This window comes from Eleutherodactylus coqui, chromosome 10 (assembly GCF_035609145.1).
Source record: "Eleutherodactylus coqui strain aEleCoq1 chromosome 10, aEleCoq1.hap1, whole genome shotgun sequence".
NCBI lineage: Eukaryota > Metazoa > Chordata > Amphibia > Anura > Eleutherodactylidae > Eleutherodactylus > Eleutherodactylus coqui.
Window position 1 is genome coordinate 11,516,210 of NC_089846.1, and position 23,292 is coordinate 11,539,501.

A 23,292-nucleotide genomic window follows, 5' to 3' on the forward strand; every position below is an offset into this window, starting at 1 on the left:
AGTACTGTGCAGTGTATATATACATACAGGGCAGGAGAAGGGGTACTGTGCAGTGTATATATACATACAGGAGAGGAGAAGGGGTACTGTGCAGTGTATATATACATACAGGACAGGAGAAGTGGTACTGTGCAGTGTATATATACATACAGGACAGGAGAAGTAGTACTGTGCAGTGTATATATACATACAGGACAGGAGAAGTGGTACTGTGCAGTGTATATATACATACAGGACAGGAGAAGTAGTACTGTGCAGTGTATATATACATACAGGACAGGAGAAGGGGTACTGTGCAGTGTATATATACACACAGGAGAGGAGAAGGGGTACTGTGCAGTGTATATATACATACAGGGCAGGAGAAGGGGTACTGTGCAGTGTATATATACATACAGGACAGGAGAAGAGGTACTGTGCAGTGTATATATACATACATGACAGGAGAAGGGGTACTGTGCAGTGTATATATACATACAGGACAGGAGAAGGGGTACTGTGCAGTGTATATATACATACAGGACAGGAGAAGGGGTACTGTGCAGTGTATATATACATACATGACAGGAGAAGTGGTACTGTGCAGTGTATATATACATACAGGACAGTAGAAGTGGTACTGTGCAGTGTATATATACATACAGGACAGGAGAAGGGATACTGTGCAGTGTATATATACATACAGGACCGGAGAAGTGGTACTGTGCAGTGTATATATACATACAGGACAGGTGAAGGAGTACTGTGCAGTGTATATATACATACAGGGCAGGAGAAGGGGTACTGTGCAGTGTATATATATACATACAGGACAGGTGAAGGGGTACTGTGCAGTGTATATATACATACAGGACAGGAGAAGTGGTACTGTGCAGTGTATATATACATACAGGAGAGGTGAAGTGGTACTGTGCAGTGTATATATACATACAGGGCAGGAGAAGGGGTACTGTGCAGTGTATATATACATACAGGACAGGAGAAGTGGTACTGTGCAGTGTATATATACATACAGGACAGGAGAAGTAGTACTGTGCAGTGTATATATACATACAGGACAGGAGAAGGGGTACTGTGCAGTGTATATATACATACAGGAGAGGAGAAGGGGTACTGTGCAGTGTATATATACATACAGGACAGGAGAAGTAGTACTGTGCAGTGTATATATACATACAGGACAGGAGAAGGGGTACTGTGCAGTGTATATATACATACAGGAGAGGAGAAGGGGTACTGTGCAGTGTATATATACATACAGGACAGGAGAAGTGGTACTGTGCAGTGTATATATACATACAGGACAGGAGAAGTGGTACTGTGCAGTGTATATATACATACAGGGCAGGAGAAGTGGTACTGTGCAGTGTATATATACATACAGGACAGGAGAAGTGGTACTGTGCAGTGTATATATACATACAGGAGAGGAGAAGTGGTACTGTGCAGTGTATATATACATACAGGACAGGAGAAGGGGTACTGTGCAGTGTATATATACATACAGGAGAGGAGAAGTGGTACTGTGCAGTGTATATATACATACAGGACAGGAGAAGTGGTACTGTGCAGTGTATATATACATACAGGAGAGGTGAAGTGGTACTGTGCAGTGTATATATACATACAGGACAGTAGAAGTGGTACTGTGCAGTGTATATATACATACAGGGCAGGAGAAGTGGTACTGTGCAGTGTATATATACATACAGGACAGGAGAAGGGGTACTGTGCAGTGTATATATACATACAGGACAGGAGAAGGGGTACTGTGCAGTGTATATATACATACAGGACAGGAGAAGTGGTACTGTGCAGTGTATATATACAGTATAGAAGAATGAATACTGTACAGTGTTATCTTGATGAGGATGCAGTACCACCGCTGGGGTCGTTGGGTATGTATGAGACATGAGGGTTATACATTCTGTATACTGAGCCCTTTTTCTTGTTTCAGGGCGCTGATGGAATCCGCGGTTTGAAGGGAACAAAGGGAGAGAAGGTAAGTTACCGCGTCAGATGGTCCCGGCTGATGCTTCAGACTGCAGTCCTGGATCTGAGGGGATCAGTGTAATGCCGGCCATGCACAGCCGCATTCTGGGTCTTGTCAGGCAGCAAGTACGCTGTATAATAAATATTGGCGACAATCGGAAGAGCTGGAGGGATTTCCGATGCTGCCGTAATATCGTACGGCCCGTGTTCCTCCAGCGCTGTAGTGGCTTCCCTCTGGCCTTTATCCAGCATTTGCTCAGATTGTACCATTTTTTGTTTTTAAAATAAAGCCCAATTAATGTATAATGAAAGTTCTCCCACCTTCTAATAGACTTTGTGTTTCCATAACTCACCAGTTTCAAGATCTCTGCTTGCCACCAGTGAATGGAGATGTATTGTTTGCATACAGAGGCTGATCATGTTCATGCTCTTGGATGGATTATCAACCTCTGGATGTTCCCATTCACTGACATGTAACTAGTTTACAAGCGCTGGTAATTCGGTGGCAGCACCGCAGCATTGGATAGTGAGGCGGAGGAAATCCCCCCCGTCCCCCACTCCAGAATTGTAACCAGGGAAGCGCTAAGGAGAACGGAGGAGCCAAGCTATAGGGGTGAAGGTAAAAGCCGTCAGCGGGAGATGTTCATATGATGTATGAGCGCGGCGTTCCATCCTCCACCTGCAGCGCCCCCAGGTTAGCCGGCCCTGCTACTGTATATCATCTGTCTATTAATAGAAGCAATTGAGTGTTGAAGGAACTTGGTCTCCCATGGCAACAGCCCAAAAGCCCATATATTTCATTAGACTTTCCAATCGCTTCTAGGCTGGTTGCCATTCTCCATCAGTGCCCAGGGAGCGGCGGGCAGATCTTTAACCAGTGCATTGCTGGAGATGTCTGTAGACACGGCACCAGGGCTCACTGTCATGCACTTATTAACACTGTATCTTTGCTGCTGTTTTTCTATGCACTTAGGGTGAAGATGGCTTCCCGGGATTTAAGGGGGACATGGGAACCAAAGGAGACAGAGTAAGAATCTCCATTTTATTGTTCAGCATTTAATGTGTTAATATGGTCATAGGCTTTAACGGTTCTTTTATTATGCTGCAAAAGTAAGTCCTCTCCATCCTGAGCCCGTCAACAGGTGTCTGCTGGTGGGTATACAGTTGTAAGAAAAAGTAAGTGAACCCCCTGGAGTTCCCAGGATTTCTGCATTTATTACTAATACATTGTGATCTAATAGTTATCTAACTCACAATTATAGACAGATACATAATGACAATCAGAGATCTGAGCGAACAGCTGAGTGTTGTTACATTGTGTTTGTCTATATTGTATCTTGTATTAGTAATCAGGACAGAAAACCAGGGAATTCCAAAGGGTTCACTTACTTTTGTCGTGGTCCGTGTTGTCTCCAGGTACTATTAGTACTTTGAGGGTTGGCTTGGCCTTTTCTTCCAGATCAGGTCATTTCTGTGACCAATCCCTTTAGTGGCATCTACAAATGGCGAGATATGTATATATTATTTCCTGAGTGGTGCGGACATCCCACCTGCACACACTGGGGGTTAACAATACAGTAAAGCAGGACCGCGCCCGCAGGGTAGGTTTGGACTGGAGAAAATCGTCACATTGCGTGTCCTTGGCCCCGATGTAAAGGCTCATTTGCTCGGCGCCATTTACATTATTGGTTTCTATTGGTCGCACCCCCCCCCCCCCCTGTTCTGATAATCCCTTCATCCCTTATGGTTTATATAGTACATTTATACATGTTTTTAGAATTTTAGGAATTAAAAAAAATACATATGGGTCCTTCTTTAACTTGACTTTATTGAGATAACACAGCGGCTGTTCACTACTGAACAGTGGTTGTTTAAACTGCCAGATGAGCTCATCGCTGATCTTTTATGCTGCATAAACAATGGACGATCAGCTCATCGTTCAGTTCAAACAGCCGCCATTCAGTAGCGAACGACCGCTGTGTATCTCAATGGAGAGGGGCGGGGGAGCGAGAGTCCCCTGCACTGACCCGCCCCTTGCTGGCTGCTCCGTGAGCGATACAGCTCTGCTAGCACCCGTGCAGAAACACGGGAGCGCAGAGACACAGGGACGAGTGTCAGGCATCGTTTGCCAGACATTCGTGTAAAAGGACCTTTAACGCCATGTGATAGTGATATCAAGATGTGGTGCATTATATTTACAGTTTGAATTCCTTTACAATGGGTTTTGAGTTGTGTTAAGATAAGAGAACAATAGCTTTGTAATGGATGAAGATACCTTTCTGAGCCCTTCTATTACAATCAAGGTAAAATCTGTTCCATCTGTAAAGGTGCATTTAGACTGAAAGATGATTGGTCAAAAATCGCTCAAACGACAGTGTGAGTGACAATTTTGAGCAATCATCTTTCCATATCTCTTAAGTAGCTAATTAGCTACTTAAAGAGTTAAATGCAGGCAGAGCGGGACACTGCTGATAACTCCTAGAAAAGCAGCTGTTTTGTATATGCAAACAGCTGCTTTGTTCTCGCAGTTATCAGCAGTGTCCTGCTGAGCTGATAGCTCCAAGAAATTGCAGGAGCGCTGACAGCTGCTTTGTTCTCGGAGCTTTCAGCTGGTATCCTGCTGGGAAGTCCCAGTGGAATACTGGCTGAAAGAATGCTATCAGCGCCGCCCATGGAGAAAATCAGCGTGCGGCGCTAATAACAGTGATTATTGCTAAAAAAAACGATGCAGGAACAGTGAACGATGGCATCGCGTTTAGACACAACGATTATCACTCAAACGATTGTTTTTTAAGCGAATTTTGAGCGATAATCGTTGAGTCCAAATGGGCCTTAGGTGAAATGTATGTTTATTGCACTGTGTGCAGATCTGATCATCCCTTTTCCCCTATTCTACAGAACATCAGTACTTAGGCTCTTAGTAGATAGTTTGAGAGTTGTATGGAGACCAATCGATGACCATGAAGTTTGCACTCAATGCACTAAACAGAGCACACACCAACAAATGTTCCGTTCTGCCTACTGTTGCCAATCGTAAGCCTCTTTGCATTCAGCACGCCTTATGTGCCCAGTGTGCGGCCGATGGGCCAACCTTTATTATACATGCAAAATGGATCATCCCAAAACGTCCACTTTATAGATACAAAACGATAATTAAAAGCAATATAAAAGTGTTGGTTCTGATTAATCCACATTCAGTCGCATTTGTTAGTAATGCTCACACTTCGTTTTAATTGCTAAGAGGAAATGCCGGAGTTTGGCTCCTCTCATACTCCTCATCCAACGTTTAAAGGTAGAATCAATATATTCATTAACTGATAACCTACCTTAACCTGTGCAGTGCATGAAGATGTTAATTGACTTGGCAGAATCAATGGTAATATGTGGCGACTCGCTTCTGCGATTAATGATTCTGTATATTGTTTGTGCCCGGAGGGGGCTTTACAAATCTCATCCATTAAAAAGGTGAGAATGTAGATGACTTTTGTCACTTGGACAAATTTAAGGGCGTTCAGCTCTTTTAACCGTAAGGTCATATCGAGGGATCATAATTGAAACCCTATCATATGTAGTTGCTGCATCTGGTGATGAACACCGGGGGATATAAGGTTGGATAGAAGTGATAGTTAGGTGTCATGCATAATAATGATACAGCCAGTCCATGAGCTACAGATTTTTAAGGGGTTGTCAGTATCTGAGCTATTGATGACCTATCCTCAGGATAGATCATTAGTAGTTGAACGGTGGGAGTCCGCCGCTCAGGACCCCCAGTGATCCGCTGTTATATTACCCACTATCAGTGTGTATAGATGCTGACAGCTCTATACACATTGCAGTGGCCAGGGTTGGTATGACAGGCATTTATTAAATTGCCATTTATTGCAATGCATTACCAATCTGAGCTTCTGCAATGTGTACAGAGCTGACCGTCTCTGACTCTGTACACACTCACATCAGGCCTGATAACCGCTGATTGCTGGGATCCTGTAGTTCAAACATGGACAACCCTTTTCATTCCCCAAATAAAGGTAATTTTTGGCAGATCTATTCTCCCTTGCAAGCATAGTTTCTAGGTAAGACTATCTCTGTGAGAAGGAATTTGCATGCGGCAGCTTTGTTGCACAAACATTTGCAACTCTCTCAATATTCTGAATGAGGCTTACAGGAATCTGTTTCTGCTAAAAGACGCATTCAGATGGATGGAACTGATGTTTAGTCACAAAAACGTCTTTACCAACTCTTCCTGGATAGTATCACCCTTATACTATGCTTTACAGAGGCATCATATGGCGGCAGAACTTATCCCCCTTACAGACTCAGCACTCTCAACTCACTCTCTTAATTTTGTGTATTCAAATCTTGGATTTCACAGACAGAAACAAGTGACTTTTAGTGAAGTGATACAGAATATCTAACATGGATTGGCTTTCTCTGCATTAACCCCTTCAGTGGCATGCCCAGAAAATCTCCGGGGCTTGCTGCACTGACCATGCAATTAAGCCCTGGAAGATTTCTGTGGACAGCTCTAGTGCTGAAATGTGCAGAGCACTGAACTGTCCTCTGAAATCTTTCGGGGTTTTTACTGCATACTCAGCGCAGCAAGCCCTGGAGATTTCCCTGCCATAATATGGTAATAATAAACCTACCACTGAAGGCGCTAATGGAACCTGGTCCTGGAATATTAGATATTCTGGACTATTGGATGTTCATAAAGATTTATGAAAAAAATGTAATAGTATGAGTGTAATAATGATAACACAGCCTGCTCCGTGGTCTGATCTTGTGAAATTAAGGATCATCCTGCAGTTTTATGCCACATTAATGGAGTTTCACTGTTTATACATCAAGGTTCATTCCTCCTATTAATCCTTATGTACCACCAGGGTGAACTTGGACCCCCTGGCCCCAGAGGTGAAGATGGTCCTGAAGGTCCAAAGGGAAGAGGCGGTCCTTCTGGAGAGAATGGTCCTCTTGGTCCTGTTGGGGAGAAGGTAAGTTGTGCACAGAAAAAAATCTATGCTATAATTAGGGAAACTTTGCTCCTAATTCCCTACAACACTCAGACGGGTGACATTTTTCGTACTAGTTTTCCTGACTGTTCAGTATGAAATGCTTCATCTCCTCCTACCACATGAGCAAAATCATGGAAAGAGATAATTACATGTACATAGATAATGGTGAGGAGCTGAAGCACTTGCCACATCATTAAAAGTTGTGTCTCCTTCCCATGTGATGTCCTGAACAGAACACAGACCTAAGGAGAAACGCTGACCCGGTAATTGGCTCCTGCGCTCATCCCTTCCAGCGCTTGGCAGGACTTTTGAAGAGTGCAGTTATTCCTAGAAGTTACAATATAATGAGTAGAACTTCAGAGACTGAAATCCTTCCCTTCTTCTTCGTTTCATTCATCTCTTTCCTGTGACAGGGAGACGACCGCTGCTGGCTCAATGCCCACAATTAATGATGGCATCTTTGCATTTCTGCATTTATCACATTATAGAATAGGGCAAGTTATTTACCCCAGTGTAGACGGTCAGGTAGGGTGGAGAATCTGTCAGCCAGTTGGTGGCTTATCCCTGTTTATCTGAGCACAAGATCGTTATTCCATGTTGCAATAAACTGGGTGAAATTTATATTCCTGTTTCAATTGTTGACTCTTTTCTGTTCACCTAATTTTTACTTAATATGTTTATATGCCAATTGTGTCCAAGTGTCAGTTTCCTGTTTCCCCCCAAGTGCCAGCGTGTCATTGTCTTGTCCCCCCAAGTGCCAGCGTGTCATTGTCTTGTCCCCCCAAGTGCCAGCGTGTCATTGTCTTGTCCCCCCAAGTGCCAGCGTGTCATTGTCTTGTCCCCTCAAGTGCCAGCGTGTCATTGTCTTGTCCCGCCACGTGCCAGCGTGTCATTGTCTTGTCCCGCCACGTGCCAGCGTGTCATTATCTTGTCCCGCCACGTGCCAGCGTGTCATTGTCTTGTCCCGCCACGTGCCAGCGTGTCATTGTCTTGTCCCGCCACGTGCCAGCGTGTCATTGTCTTGTCCCCCCAAGTGCCCCCCATTGTCTTGTCCACATCTCCCAAATGTCAGCGTGTCATTGTCTTGTCCACATCTCCCAAATGTCAGCATGTCATTGTCCTGTCCCCAATTCCCCAAGTGCCAGCGTGTCGCTAGCCCTAACCCCCCACCCCAAGTGTCAGCATGTCGCGTGTCTGTCTCCCCCCCCCCCCCCCCAAATGTCAGCGTGTTACTGGCATGCCCCTGCGAGTGTCAATATGTCATCGGCCTGCCCCCTCCAAGTGCCAGCATGTCTCCCCTCCACCACCAATCTGTATGTCTGCATGTCATCGCTCTGCTTCCCCCCCAGATGTCTGTGTGTCGCCATCCAGCCCCCAAAGTGTAATTTCAAGCTTCAGATCCTGAGGATCATTTGGTGCATGCGGGTACTTGTTCAGAGTAAACCTCTCTTCAGTGAGTCAATGTTTCCGAACGGTCCCTCTACATCGGATGTAATGCTGACGATGGCCATCAGAGTTTTTATGATGACCGTGGATGATGCACCATGTGATCCCCTGTACATTATCCTGTGAGCCACTAGAGGGTCAATAACCACATCCATCTTTGCTTTAGGGAAAACTCGGTGTTCCAGGACTACCAGGCTACCCAGGAAGGCAAGGTCCAAAGGTAACGTTCTGCGGTCGTCTTCATCCGCCGCCACTTTGTAATGTGGATAATCCTCCTGTATAATCGGGACTGAATACAAAGTGTTATCGATCAGCAGCTTGAAATCCCATTTACTGTGTCATTTCCTAATCACTAAATACACTTTAACAGCCGACCTCATGTGTGAGGCGGGAAGTAGAGGAAAACGTATTACAGGAACACTGAGGGATTCGGAGGATGTAAAGTGTCCACAGTTCAATAGATGCATCCTTCTATGTGCCATAAAGCAGTAATCACCAACTTAGCACACTCCATCTATTACAACTCTTGGGCATACTGGGGTTTATAGTTTTTCAGCCACTGTAGAGCCATAGCTGGTTGATCTATGAGGCTGCGTACAAGTCCCATCTAAAGAGCCCAAAGTGGGATCTACTACTAGAAGATTCACAAAAGTGACACGAATGCCAAACTTTTCCTTCTTGTTGTATTAAGGATTTCCCTACAAATAACATCTTACTCTCATGTTACTTAAAGGGATCAATCGGATTTCCCGGGTTTCCAGGTGCAAATGGAGAGAAAGGCACAAGAGTAAGTAAATATTTTATGACGACTATTATATGTGGCCCTGCAAATACAAGGGCCACAGTGGCATCCTACAGCATGTGCCAGGGCATACATGAAGATGTCGTCTGTACGGCTCAGGCACTCACTGCTGATTCTCTTCTAGCTCTGATGATCAGTTATAGAGTTATCCCAATGTCCCCTTCCCCTTTATATGTAGCTCCGGGTGCGCAGAATCCTACGTGTCCCTTTGTATGCGGAGTGGTTGTTGCAGGTTTTACATCCTGCGTCTGATCTCCGAGCTCAGGCTTCTAAAATAATACAGGGGAAAATCCAATATAATAATGTGCTGAGCCAGTAAGAAAAAGCCATAAAGAATTAGTATTGAATGTCACTGCTTTATTATTATTCCTTGGGTGCTGGCACGGATGGACCAGCGGGAAGATTTACTTCCATGCCGATGGCTGAAAGCTTATTATTTTGTAATAAGGTGTTTTTTTTCCTTTTTAGTTTGTCCTTAAAGGGTTTGTCCTCTTACTAATAAATTAAAAGTCTGAACAGATCTAGTTAATAACCCAGAAGCCTGCGAGAAGAGGACAGGGGTGTGCTGTATTTTACTGAACTCCCAGCCTCCTCATAGCTTTATTCTTTGCTTTCTCTTAGGGAACCCCTGGCAAACCAGGTCCAAGGGGGCAACGAGGTCCAACGGTAAGAAAAAACCATTCTCTTTGTTTATAGACTGCATTTAGCATGTAATACACACAGTTCAGTCATACTAAGCTACATGTTTTATTCCCTCTCAAGGGTCCACGTGGTGAACGAGGTCCAAGGGGAACAACAGGAAAGCCAGGCCCCAAGGTGAGAGCTCTTATCATATGGCCAATACCAGACTGAGACAGCGGTATATCTATATATATAAAATTGAATGTATGTCTGCGTGTCTGTCTGGGTGTGTGTTTGTCTTTTATGCGCTACTACACCATTCATCCGATCGCCATGAAACTTTGGGAAGTTGTTGAGTACACCCCTGGGAAGATTATAGGCATAGTACAAATATTCTATGATAAATGGCGCGTGCGCGAGCGTCGTCGACGGCTACGACCCCCCACGTAGATCGTACGATTTCCATCATTGCCACTAATTCTCTCACTCCCCGATGTTGTAGAAACATGAAATTTGGCACAAGCATTGATTATGTCATAAATACATAAATAGGAAAAGCTAATGGGTCCCAACTCGATTACTCAATTCTAGGCGCGAAAGAATTAGCGCCCAAATTTTACGTACGGAATCTAATTTTCTCACTTCCCAATGTCATAAAAACTCGAAATTTGGCCCAAGCATTGATTATGTCATAAATAGGAAAAGTTAAAAGGTCCCAACTCCATTATTCAATTCTAAGCGCAAACAAATAAGGGTCCAAATTTTACGTATGGAGTCTAATTCTCTCACTTCCTGATGTCATCTATATATATATATATATCAAAATGAATGTCTGTCTGTCCTTTATGCATTACTACACCATTTATCTAATCGCAATGAAACTTTGGGAAGTTGTTGAGTACACTCCTGGGAAGATTACTGGCATAGTACATCTATCCTACGATAGGTGGCGCGCGTGCGAGCATCGTCGACAGTTATGCCCCCCAGACAAAGATCGTTTCATTTCCATCTCAAGCACAAAAGATAAAAGGCATTACCAGCAACGGGATGAGTGTTCAACTACAAAATGATGCATCCGCCGAACGTTTCACAAGACAATTGCTGGATATTGAGAATGCTGAGGTAACATGAAAGCTGTGCTGTGATTGGTTGTTATATATTATACTGCTGAGGTAACATGAAAGCTGTGCTGTGATTGGTTGTTATATATTATACCACTGAGGTAACATGAAAGCTGCGCTGTGATTGGTTGTTATATATTATACCGCTGAGGGAACTTGAAAGCTGCGCTGTGATTGGTTGTTATATATTATACTGAGGTAACATGAAAGCTGTGCTGTGATTGGTTGTTATATATTATACCACTGAGGTAAAATGAAAGCTGTGCTGTGATTGGTTGTTATATATTATACCACTGAGGTAAAATGAAAGCTGTGCTGTGATTGGTTGTTATATATTATACTGCTGAGGTAACATGAAAGCTGCGCTGTGATTGGTTGTTATATATTATACTGCTGAGGGAACTTGAAAGCTGCGCTGTGATTGGTTGTTATATATTATACTGAGGTAACATGAAAGCTGTGCTGTGATTGGTTGTTATATATTATACCACTGAGGTAAAATGAAAGCTGTGCTGTGATTGGTTGTTATATATTATACCACTGAGGTAACATGAAAGCTGTGCTGTGATTGGTTGTTATATATTATACCCCTGAGGTAACATGAAAGCTGCGCTGTGATTGGTTGTTATATATTATACCACTGAGGTAACATGAAAGCTGCGCTGTGATTGGTTGTTATATATTATACCACTGAGGTAACATGAAAGCTGCGCTGTGATTGGTTGTTATATATTATACCGCTGAGGTAACATGAAAGCTGCGCTGTGATTGGTTGTTATATATTACACTACTGAGGTAACATGAAAGCTGCGCTGTGATTGGTTGTTATATATTATACCGCTGAGGTAACATGAAAGCTGCGCTGTGATTGGTTGTTATATATTACACTACTGAGGTAACATGAAAGCTGCGCTGTGATTGGTTGTTATATATTATACTGCTGAGGTAACATGAAAGCTGTGCTGTGATTGTTTGTTATCTAGATATATAAAAACGAATGTATGTCTGTCTGTCTGTCTTTGCAGCAACGCGCGACGGGTAAGCTAGTGTGTGTATAAAATACATACGTATCTTCTGAATCTACTCCTCCCCTCTACATTCAAGTCTATAAGAGTCATTTTACATAGGTTGAAAAATCGGCACATTATAAAAGGCGCCTTTCGACAAAGCATGTCAATTGGTATTCATTTACTGTAGTTCCCACACAGCAGAGGATGACTGGTATGGAGTTGAATGATCGTTAATACGACCCTTTGTCCCCATACAGCTGTCATTGGTCAGCTGCACTTATGCAGGGGATCCAGAAAGTCTTCAGACCCTTGCACTTTTTTTTACATGTTGTTATGTTGTAGCCTTGTGCAAATAAAAAAAAATTGAAGTTTTCCCCCATCATTTTGCACTCGATACCCCATAATGACAAGAGGTAAACAGAATGTTATAAATATTGGGGATTTTTTTTTTTTATTAAAAATTAATATTTTGCATTGACATAATTATTCAGAGCCTTTGGTATGACACTAGAAATTTAGCTCTGGGGTCTCCCATGTTGGAGTCATCTGCGGTAAATTCAGTTGATTGGACATTATTTGTAAAGTCACCCCTGTCTATATAAGCTCTCGCAGCTCACAATGCATATCAGAGCCAAAATCAAGCCAGGAGGAGGAAAGGACTCCTAGTAGACAGGATTGTGTGGAGGCGCAGATCTGGAGAAGAATGTAAAAACATTTCTGCTGCACTGAAAGCTCCCAGGAGCGCAGCGGCCTCCATAATTATTACATGGAAGAAGTTTGGAATAACCAGGACTCTTCCTAAAGACGCCGACCCACCAAACTAATAATCGGGGGAGAAGGGCCTTGGAAAGAGAGGTGACCAAAAACCCAATGGTCACTCGGGTTGAGCTCCAAAGTTCCTGTGTGCAGATGAGAGAACCTTCCAGAAGGTCAACCATCACTGCAGCCTCCACCAATCTGGGCTTTATGGCAGAGCGGCCAGAAAGAAGCCTCCTCAGTAAGACACATGAAAAGCTGCTTGGAGTTACCCAAAAGCACCTAAAGGACCTCAGACTGGGAGAAACCAGATTCTCTGGTCTGATGAAACTAGGACTGAACTTTTTGGGCTCAATTCTAAGTGTCACATCTGGGGGAAACCAGGCGCCGCTCATCACCTGCCTAATACTCATGCTGGGGAATGGGGAGACCGGTCAGGGTGGATGAAAAGCTGAATGGAGCAAAGTACAGAGATAATGAAAACCTATTCCAGAGCTCAAGGGACCTCAGACTGGGCAGAAGGGTCATCTTTCAACAAGACAATGACCCTAAGACCCCAGCCAAGACAACGCAGCAGTGGTTTGGAGACAACTTTATAAATGTCCTTGAGTGGCCGAGCCAGAGCCCTGACTCAATCCCAATCAAGACCCGAAAACAGCTGTCCACAGACGGCCCCCATCCAACCTGACAGCTTGAGAGAATCCGCAGAGAATAATGGCAGAAAATCCCCAAATCCAGGAGTGCAAACCTTGTGGTGGTATGTTCAAGGAGACTGGAGGCTGGAATCGCTGCCAAAGGTGCTTCAACTAAGTAGTGAGTACGGGGTGTGAATACTTGTGTCGAAGCAAAATGTTAGTTTTTCGTTTTTAAAAACCTTACAAGGATTTCAAACTTTGCACCAAACATAACAAAATGTAAGAAAAAAAAGTGAAAGGGTCTAAAGACTTTCTGGAGCCCCCGTGCCTGTTACTTGTCGCCTTTACGTCTACCCATTGTAAGCATTGTTATACTTGCATAGAAGACACGATCAGCCGACGAACGAGTACTTGCTTGTTTTTTGGCTGACCCTTTTACACGGCCTGAGGGTCAGGGAAACGAACATTGAGCTCTGATCATCAGCCCATGCAAAAGGGCCTGAGAATGAAGGATGATGAGAATCATTAGCAGAATTTGTAATGAATCAAAATCTTTACTCATCCTTAGATTTCTAGAATTGTAGATTCTAACACTGTTTTTTGCTTCCTCTGCAGGGTAACTCTGGAGGGGATGGCCCTGCTGGTCCCCCTGGTGAAAGGGTAAGATGTGGCTTACTTAAGACTGGATATATAGGAGTATTCTATCAACTTGGTGGACCAGAAAAGGGGGGGGGGGTGTTCCTCAGAGTAAGCTCAGATGTGTGGAGAACACTGCCCTGAGCGCTCAGTCATACGGGCAGAGACGCTTGCTACATGAACAGTGCGGTGGTCTCCATCAGGGTCCAACAACTGCACCTCTGCCATATTTATAATTTCGGGTTCCTCCCTTATAAATGAGCAAATCGCACTGTAGGAGTGTTAACTGTAGCATGGGATGCTGCCAGCAAAAGAACAGAAAGCCTTTCTGGAAAACGGATTGAATCTAGATTGTTAGATCTTCACATCAGAGCAGGAAAATCCCGGAGTGCCTGTTTATTCCGTGATTCTCTGCTTTTCCTGGGATTGACAGATAAAACTCACAAGCTTATAGATCTTTTCCAGTCTGAGCATTTTCCATTCAAGTATTATAAAAGTCCCATCGAATGGCTGCCGGACGGGGAGCAGGTCTGTAGGCGTATTGAATATTAAGAAAGTGGTGTTATAATATGGAGGCAGGGAGATGCTGCAAGTCGTCCTATCGTCTAAATCATGGGACAACATCAGATGGAACGCCTGGTTTTTCCATTATTTAGCACAGAGAACTACGATGTCGGTGTACAGTTCATCCATACGGTATACATATTATAGCTGGAATATGCTTATTCTGAACACACTTTTTCTTTAAGTCTTTTTGACCATCACAACGCTGCACTCACCCCATATTCTACACATAAATGCTCTTTAAAGCGGTTGTACCACAACTGCAAGTTATGCCCTATCCACAGGATCGGAGGTGATTTGCTGATCGGCTATCCCCGCAGTCCCAGTGAAAGTGAATGGAGCGCTAATGGGCTTGCATAACTAGTGCTCCATTTAGTCTCCTAACTGCTGGGGGAACAGTAACCCCACAGTGAGGGGGCTGGGGACATGGCCCCCCCATTTTCAAAATTGTTGGGGGTCTCAGCGGTGAGATCCCCCACCTATGACCCAGTTATCCCCTATCCTGGTCCTTAGTTTTCCAAGTGCCAGCACTGATTACAGATCAAAGCCTGCAGATCCTTGGGTGTGAGGGTACATGTAATCAGGGCAGCGATCGATCATGGGTTTAAGGAAAACTCAAAGAGGGATTTTGCTCTTCTGCACCTTATTTTCAGTGTGAGACGTCTTCTTTCCTTACCTGTATAGCATCTCCAAACTCCAGCAACTGAAGAACCAATCTGTAATATATGTCTATGTGTCACTAATGAGATTAATGTTTAATTTAGCCTCGAATGTAATAATCAGATTCAACAAAGTGAAATGTTGTGAGGTCTGAGGTAGAGGTTGGTCTGCATGACTCCAGAGCTGCAAGGCGGAGTAGCTGGAGTAGTTATGGCAGCATGGTGCCATGGGAGAACATAACCCTAAATCAGTGCCGCTGGGTTCTTGAGTGTTGTCAGAAAAAGCTCTAATGCTATTAGAATGAGCAGTTTGAGTTTCGGTCCAGGATATGGACACTACGCTGATATCTTGGAGAGGCTGAATTGCATACGTATCATTTTTGCTGGCCGCATTAACCTGACATACATTCCTATGTCCCCTTGCCCCTCTCATGCTTGCAGCCAGCTGTTTCATTGCGTAGAGCAAGCCGCTGCTTTCCATTAGAATTAGATCCATCGCTTATGATCTAAAGAAGGGAACTCAGAACTGCAAACCGATCTGACAACACGGCTATAAGAACAGCATGTCGTACCCAGAATGCCTCATTCATCGGCTCTATAGATTCGGTCTTTAGCTCTGGCTTTAGTTTCAGCTTTGAGAAGTAGGATGGCAATGCATGTGACCGCTAGATGTATCGTGTTCAAATACAAAGTTGGACATTCTAATCTAATGCAAATATGTGTTATCACAGGGACCACCCGGACCTCAAGGACCCACTGGATTTCCAGGACCAAAGGGCCCCCCTGTAAGTGAGAAACAAAGTCAGTAATAAAACCTAATTAAGGTGACCTGATCCAGTCCTTGACGGGCAGTAATCTTCTGAACACATTTAGCGGCTCGTGTATTCGTCTCTCCAGAATGTATAATACGTTGAATGTACAGAATATTTATGTTTCGGGTTATTTTCTCAAAAATCCGGTCACTGATATTGTGATGTAATCCAGTTATTAATGCTAGAAAAACCCTGAAACAAATAAATAGAGAATGCAACATTGTAACAAATGCAGAAGCTTCAGCAGTGACAGTGAGCCTGCTGTATAATCCGTCACCCCTCAATGGTCAAAGGGGAACTGGCACTGACTATTGTTGTTTTACATCTTTAGGGTCCAGCAGGGAAAGATGGACTTCCCGGACACCCCGGCCAGAGAGGTGAAACTGTAAGTACATGATGGGGGTTTTTGTCATCCTTACATCTGACTTCTACTGGAAGTGTGATTGCTCCAGACCATTCCCTGTAGATGAGGAGATGTCACCAATCTTTCGGCTGCAAGGTGTGTGTCTTTTCAGCTACATGGAGGGGTCTAAAGAAATCCCCCCAATTATTCCAGTGAAGTCAGAGTAACGATGTTTTACAAGGGGCCACACACAGTATAAACAGGAGCCACAATACGCCAGCATTTAGAACTAGAGTTATAGTTCTAAATGCTGTTACAATAGTTACCTTAGCGCCCCCTGAAGGTGATTTATTGTATTGTAAAAAGGGATGAGGGAATTGTTTCACTAGGAGACACAGTACGATGGGGGAATCTCTTACTGGGTTTTCCCAATGATTTGCTAAAGTAAGTCTCAGACTCTGTGATTCGATGTGCCCAATCTATGCTAATGTTGTGAGGATCACAGCACAACGACTCGTCGTTTCTGCACCGTTAGATTACATTGGGGAATCGTTTTGCTAAGTTTGTAACTTTCTTTAAGTGCATTAAAAGGAGAACTCTGTGAATTGATTTGTAAACTGTGAGAACGGCAGAGTGGTTCAGTCATCTCACTTGTTAACATGGTCACTGCGGGCTACTAGAGCTCCTAAAGGCTCAATTACACGCAAAGGCAATCTTTCAAACGATTGACAGTTCTAGTGATGATTTTCCATAAAGTACTAATGAGCACTAATGCCCATTAGCACTTTATCAAGTTAATTTGCATGTAAATGAGCCTCCAGCAGCTGTTTGCAAATCCCAGCATGTGGTCTGGACTTTGCACTCAGCTGCATTTTCTCTGCACGGGCTCCTGCAGACTGTCAGCTAAAGACAATGTAATCAGCTGCTTCCGTGGAGTACACAGCGTGCTGTCCCTGCTATCTCTCTCTGGCTGAAGGATGGATTTTATGCTCACCTACAAATCAGCATTCAGCCGAAGAGTGAAACATGGAAGCGTTTACACACAATGATTAGCACTTAAAAGCCATCGTTTGAACGAACTGTGAGCGATAATTGTTGCATGTAAATGGAGCTTTACACCCGAGAGCCGTGGGCTAGACACACTTACAGCTGCACATACAGCTATGAGCTCATGTCAGTGTTCACATACATTATACCAGCGCAGCACGGACCTTTGTGTCATATTTGGCCTTTCCATGAAATAACTTGCTGCGTGAAGGGCTGTTGATTACAGCCATCTTGTTGTGGCCGTTGGGCTGATCGGTTTGTGGTGGCTGCACTGACCGAGTCCTGTCTGGGGACGAGCAGTAGGACGGGGATAGGATTTTCTTGCTGTGAGTCCTTTCCATTTCTATATAATTTCATGTGAAGAAAAAAAATGGTAGCGTCTTCTTTTCTTCCTTGGTATCACAGCAATTATAATCCAGTTGTTCATTAGTAACTGCATGCTAACTGTAGCCCTAAGCTAAGGAGAAACCAACAGTTGGCATATGCAGTATTGACGACATTTAGTGCAATAGTGAAGGAAATCTTCTCCGCCATAGGACTTCAGGGCCTGCGATAAGTTTATTTACTCACTGGGGTTTAATATCCTGTTCTTAAACAGATATCGGGTATAAAAACAAGCACGCCCATGATAAAAAAACAACTGTGTGTGTGTATATATATATATTCGTTAACACAATTTAATGGCGTCTTAAAGTGGCACTGTGCCACACCCTATTAGGAAGACATCTCTGTCCTTAGAGTCTCAGCTCCGCCACCCGCAATGTCAAGACACTGAGATAGCTGAAGAGTGATTGGATAGTAGCAGGTGGGCGGGATTGCAGGAGCGGCCTATAGTCGGTGTCTGCGGCCTGTGCCATCCCTTCAGTCAGTGTTCGTAGTCTTGATGACAGTCCACTTGTGTAGTAGTGGAAGTGCCCTCCTGATAACTACGGTGGCACAGATTGATGTACGGAGAGACTTTCCAGGCATGATGCGCTCCCAGAATATGGTGACAATATATAGAGAATAGAGATGAGCGAGCGTACTCGGATAAGCGGTACTCACTCGAGTAATGTGCTTTATCCGAGTATCGCTGTGCTCGGGGCTAAAGATTCGGGTGCCGGCACGGAGCGGGGAGGAACGAAGGGGAGATCTTTCTCTCCCTCTCTCCCGCCCGCTCTCCCCTGCTCCCCGCTGTGACTCACCTGTCAGCCGCAGCGGCACCCGAATCTTTAGCCCCGAGCACAGCGATACTCGGATAAAGCACATTACTCGAGCGAGTACCGCTTATCCGAGTACGCTCGCTCATCTCTATTAGAGAACAAACTGTTTCTTTGGGCAAAGTTAGTGAAACATACAAAAACTTTATAAATTGTGTATTAGTGTAATTGTATCGACCTGCAGAATAACATGAACGTGCCATGTGAAGAGTTAAAAATAATTTAACTGTTAGTATTTTTTTTCTCTAGTTTATTTAGCAAAAAAAGAAAATTGCTGTTAAATTTGAGAATTAGCCATAAGTTTTAAGAAAAATTGAGATTTTGATTTATGGCAAAATCGCCCAGCCCTATATTAGTCACACACATAAAATATTAGGAGGAAGAGAGGGACTCGAATTCATCACTCAGGGCCCTTGTACTCAGTGCCGATGCCTGGCGGGTCATCCCAGCCAGATTTGTTCTTGTGCTTTTACACAGAAGTGATCATCGCCATTCACAGTAGAAAGGCAGTTGTTCGTAGATGAAGGATTGCCTCTTTACACGGCCAATCATAGTTCAGTCTGTGCATGCATTTAGAATGAATGCTAAAAGGGCCCTAAGTGGTCATTCATCACCATAATGCAGGTTACATATAGAATTAATATGCAGAAACACTGTAGCCACTTTAGGTCAGTACAGGATAAGTAATGTATGTACACAGTGACTCCACCAGCAGAATAGTGAGTGCAGCTCTGGAGTATAATACAGGATGTAACTCAGGATCAGTACAGGATAAGTAGTGTATGTACACAGTGACTCCACCAGCAGAATAGTGAGTGCAGCTCTGGAGTGTAATGCAGGATGTAACTCAGGATCAGTACAGGATAAGTAGTGTATGTACACAGTGACTCCTCCAGCAGAATAGTGAGTGCAGCTCTGGAGTATAATACAGAATGTAACTCAGGATCAGTACAGGATAAGTAATGTATGTACACAGTGACTCCACTAGCAGAATAGTGAGTGCAGCTCTGGAGTATAATACACGATGTAACTCAGGATCAGTACAGGATAAGTAATGTATGTACACAGTGACTCCTCCCGCAGAATAGTGAGTGCAGCTCTGGAGTATAATATAGGATGTAACTCAGGATCAGTACAGGATAAGTAGTGTATGTACACAGTGACTCCTCCAGCAGAATAGTGAGTGCAGCTCTGGAGTATAATACAGAATGTAACTCAGGATCAGTACAGGATAAGTAATGTATGTACACAGTGACTCCTCCCGCAGAATAGTGAGTGCAGCTCTGGAGTATAATATAGGATGTAACTCAGGATCAGTACAGGATAAGTAGTGTATGTACACAGTGACTCCTCCAGCAGAATAGTGAGTGCAGCTCTGGAGTATAATACAGAATGTAACTCAGGATCAGTACAGGATAAGTAATGTATGTACACAGTGACTCCACTAGCAGAATAGTGAGTGCAGCTCTGGAGTATAATACACGATGTAACTCAGGATCAGTACAGGATAAGTAATGTATGTACACAGTGACTCCTCCCGCAGAATAGTGAGTGCAGCTCTGGAGTATAATATAGGATGTAACTCAGGATCAGTACAGGATAAGTAGTGTATGTACACAGTGACTCCTCCAGCAGAATAGTGAGTGCAGCTCTGGAGTATAATACAGAATGTAACTCAGGATCAGTACAGGATAAGTAATGTATGTACACAGTGACTCCTCCCGCAGAATAGTGAGTGCAGCTCTGGAGTATAATATAGGATGTAACTCAGGATCAGTACAGGATAAGTAGTGTATGTACACAGTGACTCCTCCAGCAGAATAGTGAGTGCAGCTCTGGAGTATAATACAGAATGTAACTCAGGATCAGTACAGGATAAGTAATGTATGTACACAGTGACTCCACTAGCAGAATAGTGAGTGCAGCTCTGGAGTATAATACACGATGTAACTCAGGATCAGTACAGGATAAGTAATGTATGTACACAGTGACTCCTCCCGCAGAATAGTGAGTGCAGCTCTGGAGTATAATATAGGATGTAACTCAGGATCAGTACAGGATAAGTAGTGTATGTACACAGTGACTCCTCCAGCAGAATAGTGAGTGCAGCTCTGGAGTATAATACAGAATGTAACTCAGGATCAGTACAGGATAAGTAATGTATGTACACAGTGACTCCTCCCGCAGAATAGTGAGTGCAGCTCTGGAGTATAATATAGGATGTAACTCAGGATCAGTACAGGATAAGTAGTGTATGTACACAGTGACTCCTCCAGCAGAATAGTGAGTGCAGCTCTGGAGTATAATACAGAATGTAACTCAGGATCAGTACAGGATAAGTAATGTATGTACACAGTGACTCCACTAGCAGAATAGTGAGTGCAGCTCTGGAGTATAATACACGATGTAACTCAGGATCAGTACAGGATAAGTAATGTATGTACACAGTGACCCCACCAGCAGAATAGTGAGTGCAGCTCTGGGGTATAATACAGGATGTAACTCAGGATCAGTACAGGATAAGTAATGTTTGTACACAGTGACTCCACCAGCAGAATAGTGAGTGCAGCTTGGAGTATAATACAGGATGTAACTCAGGATCAGTACAGGATAAGTAATGTATGTACACAGTGACTCCACCGGCAGAATAGTGAGTGCAGCTCTGGAGTATAATACAGGATGTAACTCAGGATCAGTACAGGATAAATAATGTATGTACACAGTGACTCCACCAGCAGAATAGTGAGTGCAGCTCTGGAGTATAATACGGGATGTAACTCAGGATCAGTACAGGATAAGTAATGTATGGACACAGTGACTCCACCAGCAGAATAGTGAGTGCAGCTCTGGAGTATAATACAAGATGTAACTCAGGATCAGTACAGGATAAGTAATGTATGTACACAGTGACTCCACCAGCAGAATAGTGAGTGCAGCTCTGGAGTATAATACAAGATGTAACTCAGGATCAGTACAGGATAAGTAATGTATATACTTAGTGACTCCACCAGCAGAATAGTGAGTGCAGCTCTGGAGTATAATACAGAATGTAACTCAGGATCAGTTCAGGATAAGTTAATTTACACACTGACTCACCTTTTCAGTTTACAGATAGTTTTACGGTATATAGATTATTCCGATGTCCAATGATGGACATGACGTTTAATATCCTTCTACATTTGGACCATAATTCTCAGCAGTAATATCTTCTCAGACACGGGTCGGCATATAACAACTTGGTCTTGAGCTAGTTATAGCAGAATGATGATATGTATTGTATAAGTGATGTTGTAATGCATGACTCCATATTGCCCATGCTGACTATAAATGACTCGATCTCCTGCAGGTAAGCTAGATTTGATGGATTCCTAGTTTGCCTAACCGCATGCTGCATGTTAACCAATAACTTTCATCAATTCTCCAATTGTATTTCAGCGCCAGCGGTAAGTGTCCCTCTCATCCCTACAGTACACTCTGTTTCTCTAGTTACTGCTTTTATGTAGCTTATTTATTCTGCAGTACGTCAGCGCCGCCCGCCGCCGTACCCTCTGTTGACCTCCTCCGTATTCCCTCATTTACATGTTGGAGCCGTCTGTGCTGAAACTTCATGGATAATTCTGGTGTCTCGAAGTTCTTGTTTTCTTGTATATAGAACAGCTCGGCCGGCTAAGGGAGACGACTGCCGCTACGTCTCAGTTGTTCTACCTCATCTCACCTTCTTAATTCCCATTATCAGGGCTTCCAAGGAAAGACGGGTCCCCCGGGTCCTCCTGGTGTTGTGGGTCCCCAGGTAAGTCACTGTGAATCTGTCATTGGTTGGGAAGGCAGCCAGCTCTTTGATAATAAAAAAACCTGACATAATCCGCCATCGTAATTTCACAGATCTTTCTGCAGCGGTGATGTCCTATGATCCACTGCCAACTCCTTCATCTCTGCACATTATCTGCTATCAGATGTAATTCTGTAGAACAGGGGATTAGTTGTGCTCAGACTCGCTCTTAAATATTAATGGACGAGAAATAAGATACAATCGTTACCTGTCATATAAGACCTGAAGTATTCACACAAGTCACCTAGAACTAGTTCTTGGAAAGTGAGAAAAACAGAGGCCGAGGAAATGTGCTCTAAGCCCACCGATGTCCTGCCGGTTGTCTGTAACGGCATCCCATCGTGGATGCAGAATAAGCCCCACCCACTTGTAGTTTACATGCTAAGAGGTTGGGTCGGATAATGATTGTGGGTAAAGAACGATAAGTAGAGATTACTACTACAGCATCACTGTCAGTCTGATCCTAGGAGTTGTCACTAAGTGTAAATCCAGTTCACACATGGAAAACCCAGACATTTACATAGTTTCCTTCTTTTCACTTATGTTTGGTCAAACTGTTGATATGCTGTCGCACTAATGACCATTTCTAGGGTCCAACTGGAGAGACTGGTCCAATGGGTGAAAGAGGCCATCCAGGACCTCCTGGTCCACCTGGCGAGCAGGGATTACCTGGTCTGGCTGGGAAAGAAGGATCAAAGGTAAGTACTAAAGATTTCATTCCCAATAGATATGTATGGTTATAAGAATCCCACCCAAGTATGGCCTACAAACTACACGGCACACTAAACATCTACCTGACGTGAGACAT

General features: G+C 43.7%; 1 protein-coding gene across 2 annotated transcripts in view; it reads left to right on the top strand.

The window, feature by feature from the left end:
- The window catches only part of COL5A1 (collagen type V alpha 1 chain), a 216,771-nt gene that overhangs the window by 154,873 nt on the left and 38,606 nt on the right, over positions 1–23,292 (top strand). For both annotated transcript variants that reach the window (XM_066580234.1, XM_066580233.1), the window contains exons 28-39: positions 1,958–2,002; positions 2,966–3,019; positions 6,876–6,983; positions 8,617–8,670; positions 9,184–9,237; positions 9,874–9,918; positions 10,015–10,068; positions 14,011–14,055; positions 15,986–16,039; positions 16,398–16,451; positions 22,392–22,445; positions 23,075–23,182. In XM_066580234.1, the coding sequence (XP_066436331.1) occupies positions 1,958–2,002; positions 2,966–3,019; positions 6,876–6,983; positions 8,617–8,670; positions 9,184–9,237; positions 9,874–9,918; positions 10,015–10,068; positions 14,011–14,055; positions 15,986–16,039; positions 16,398–16,451; positions 22,392–22,445; positions 23,075–23,182 (729 nt within the window). The remainder of the gene's footprint in view (positions 1–1,957; positions 2,003–2,965; positions 3,020–6,875; positions 6,984–8,616; positions 8,671–9,183; positions 9,238–9,873; positions 9,919–10,014; positions 10,069–14,010; positions 14,056–15,985; positions 16,040–16,397; positions 16,452–22,391; positions 22,446–23,074; positions 23,183–23,292) is intronic.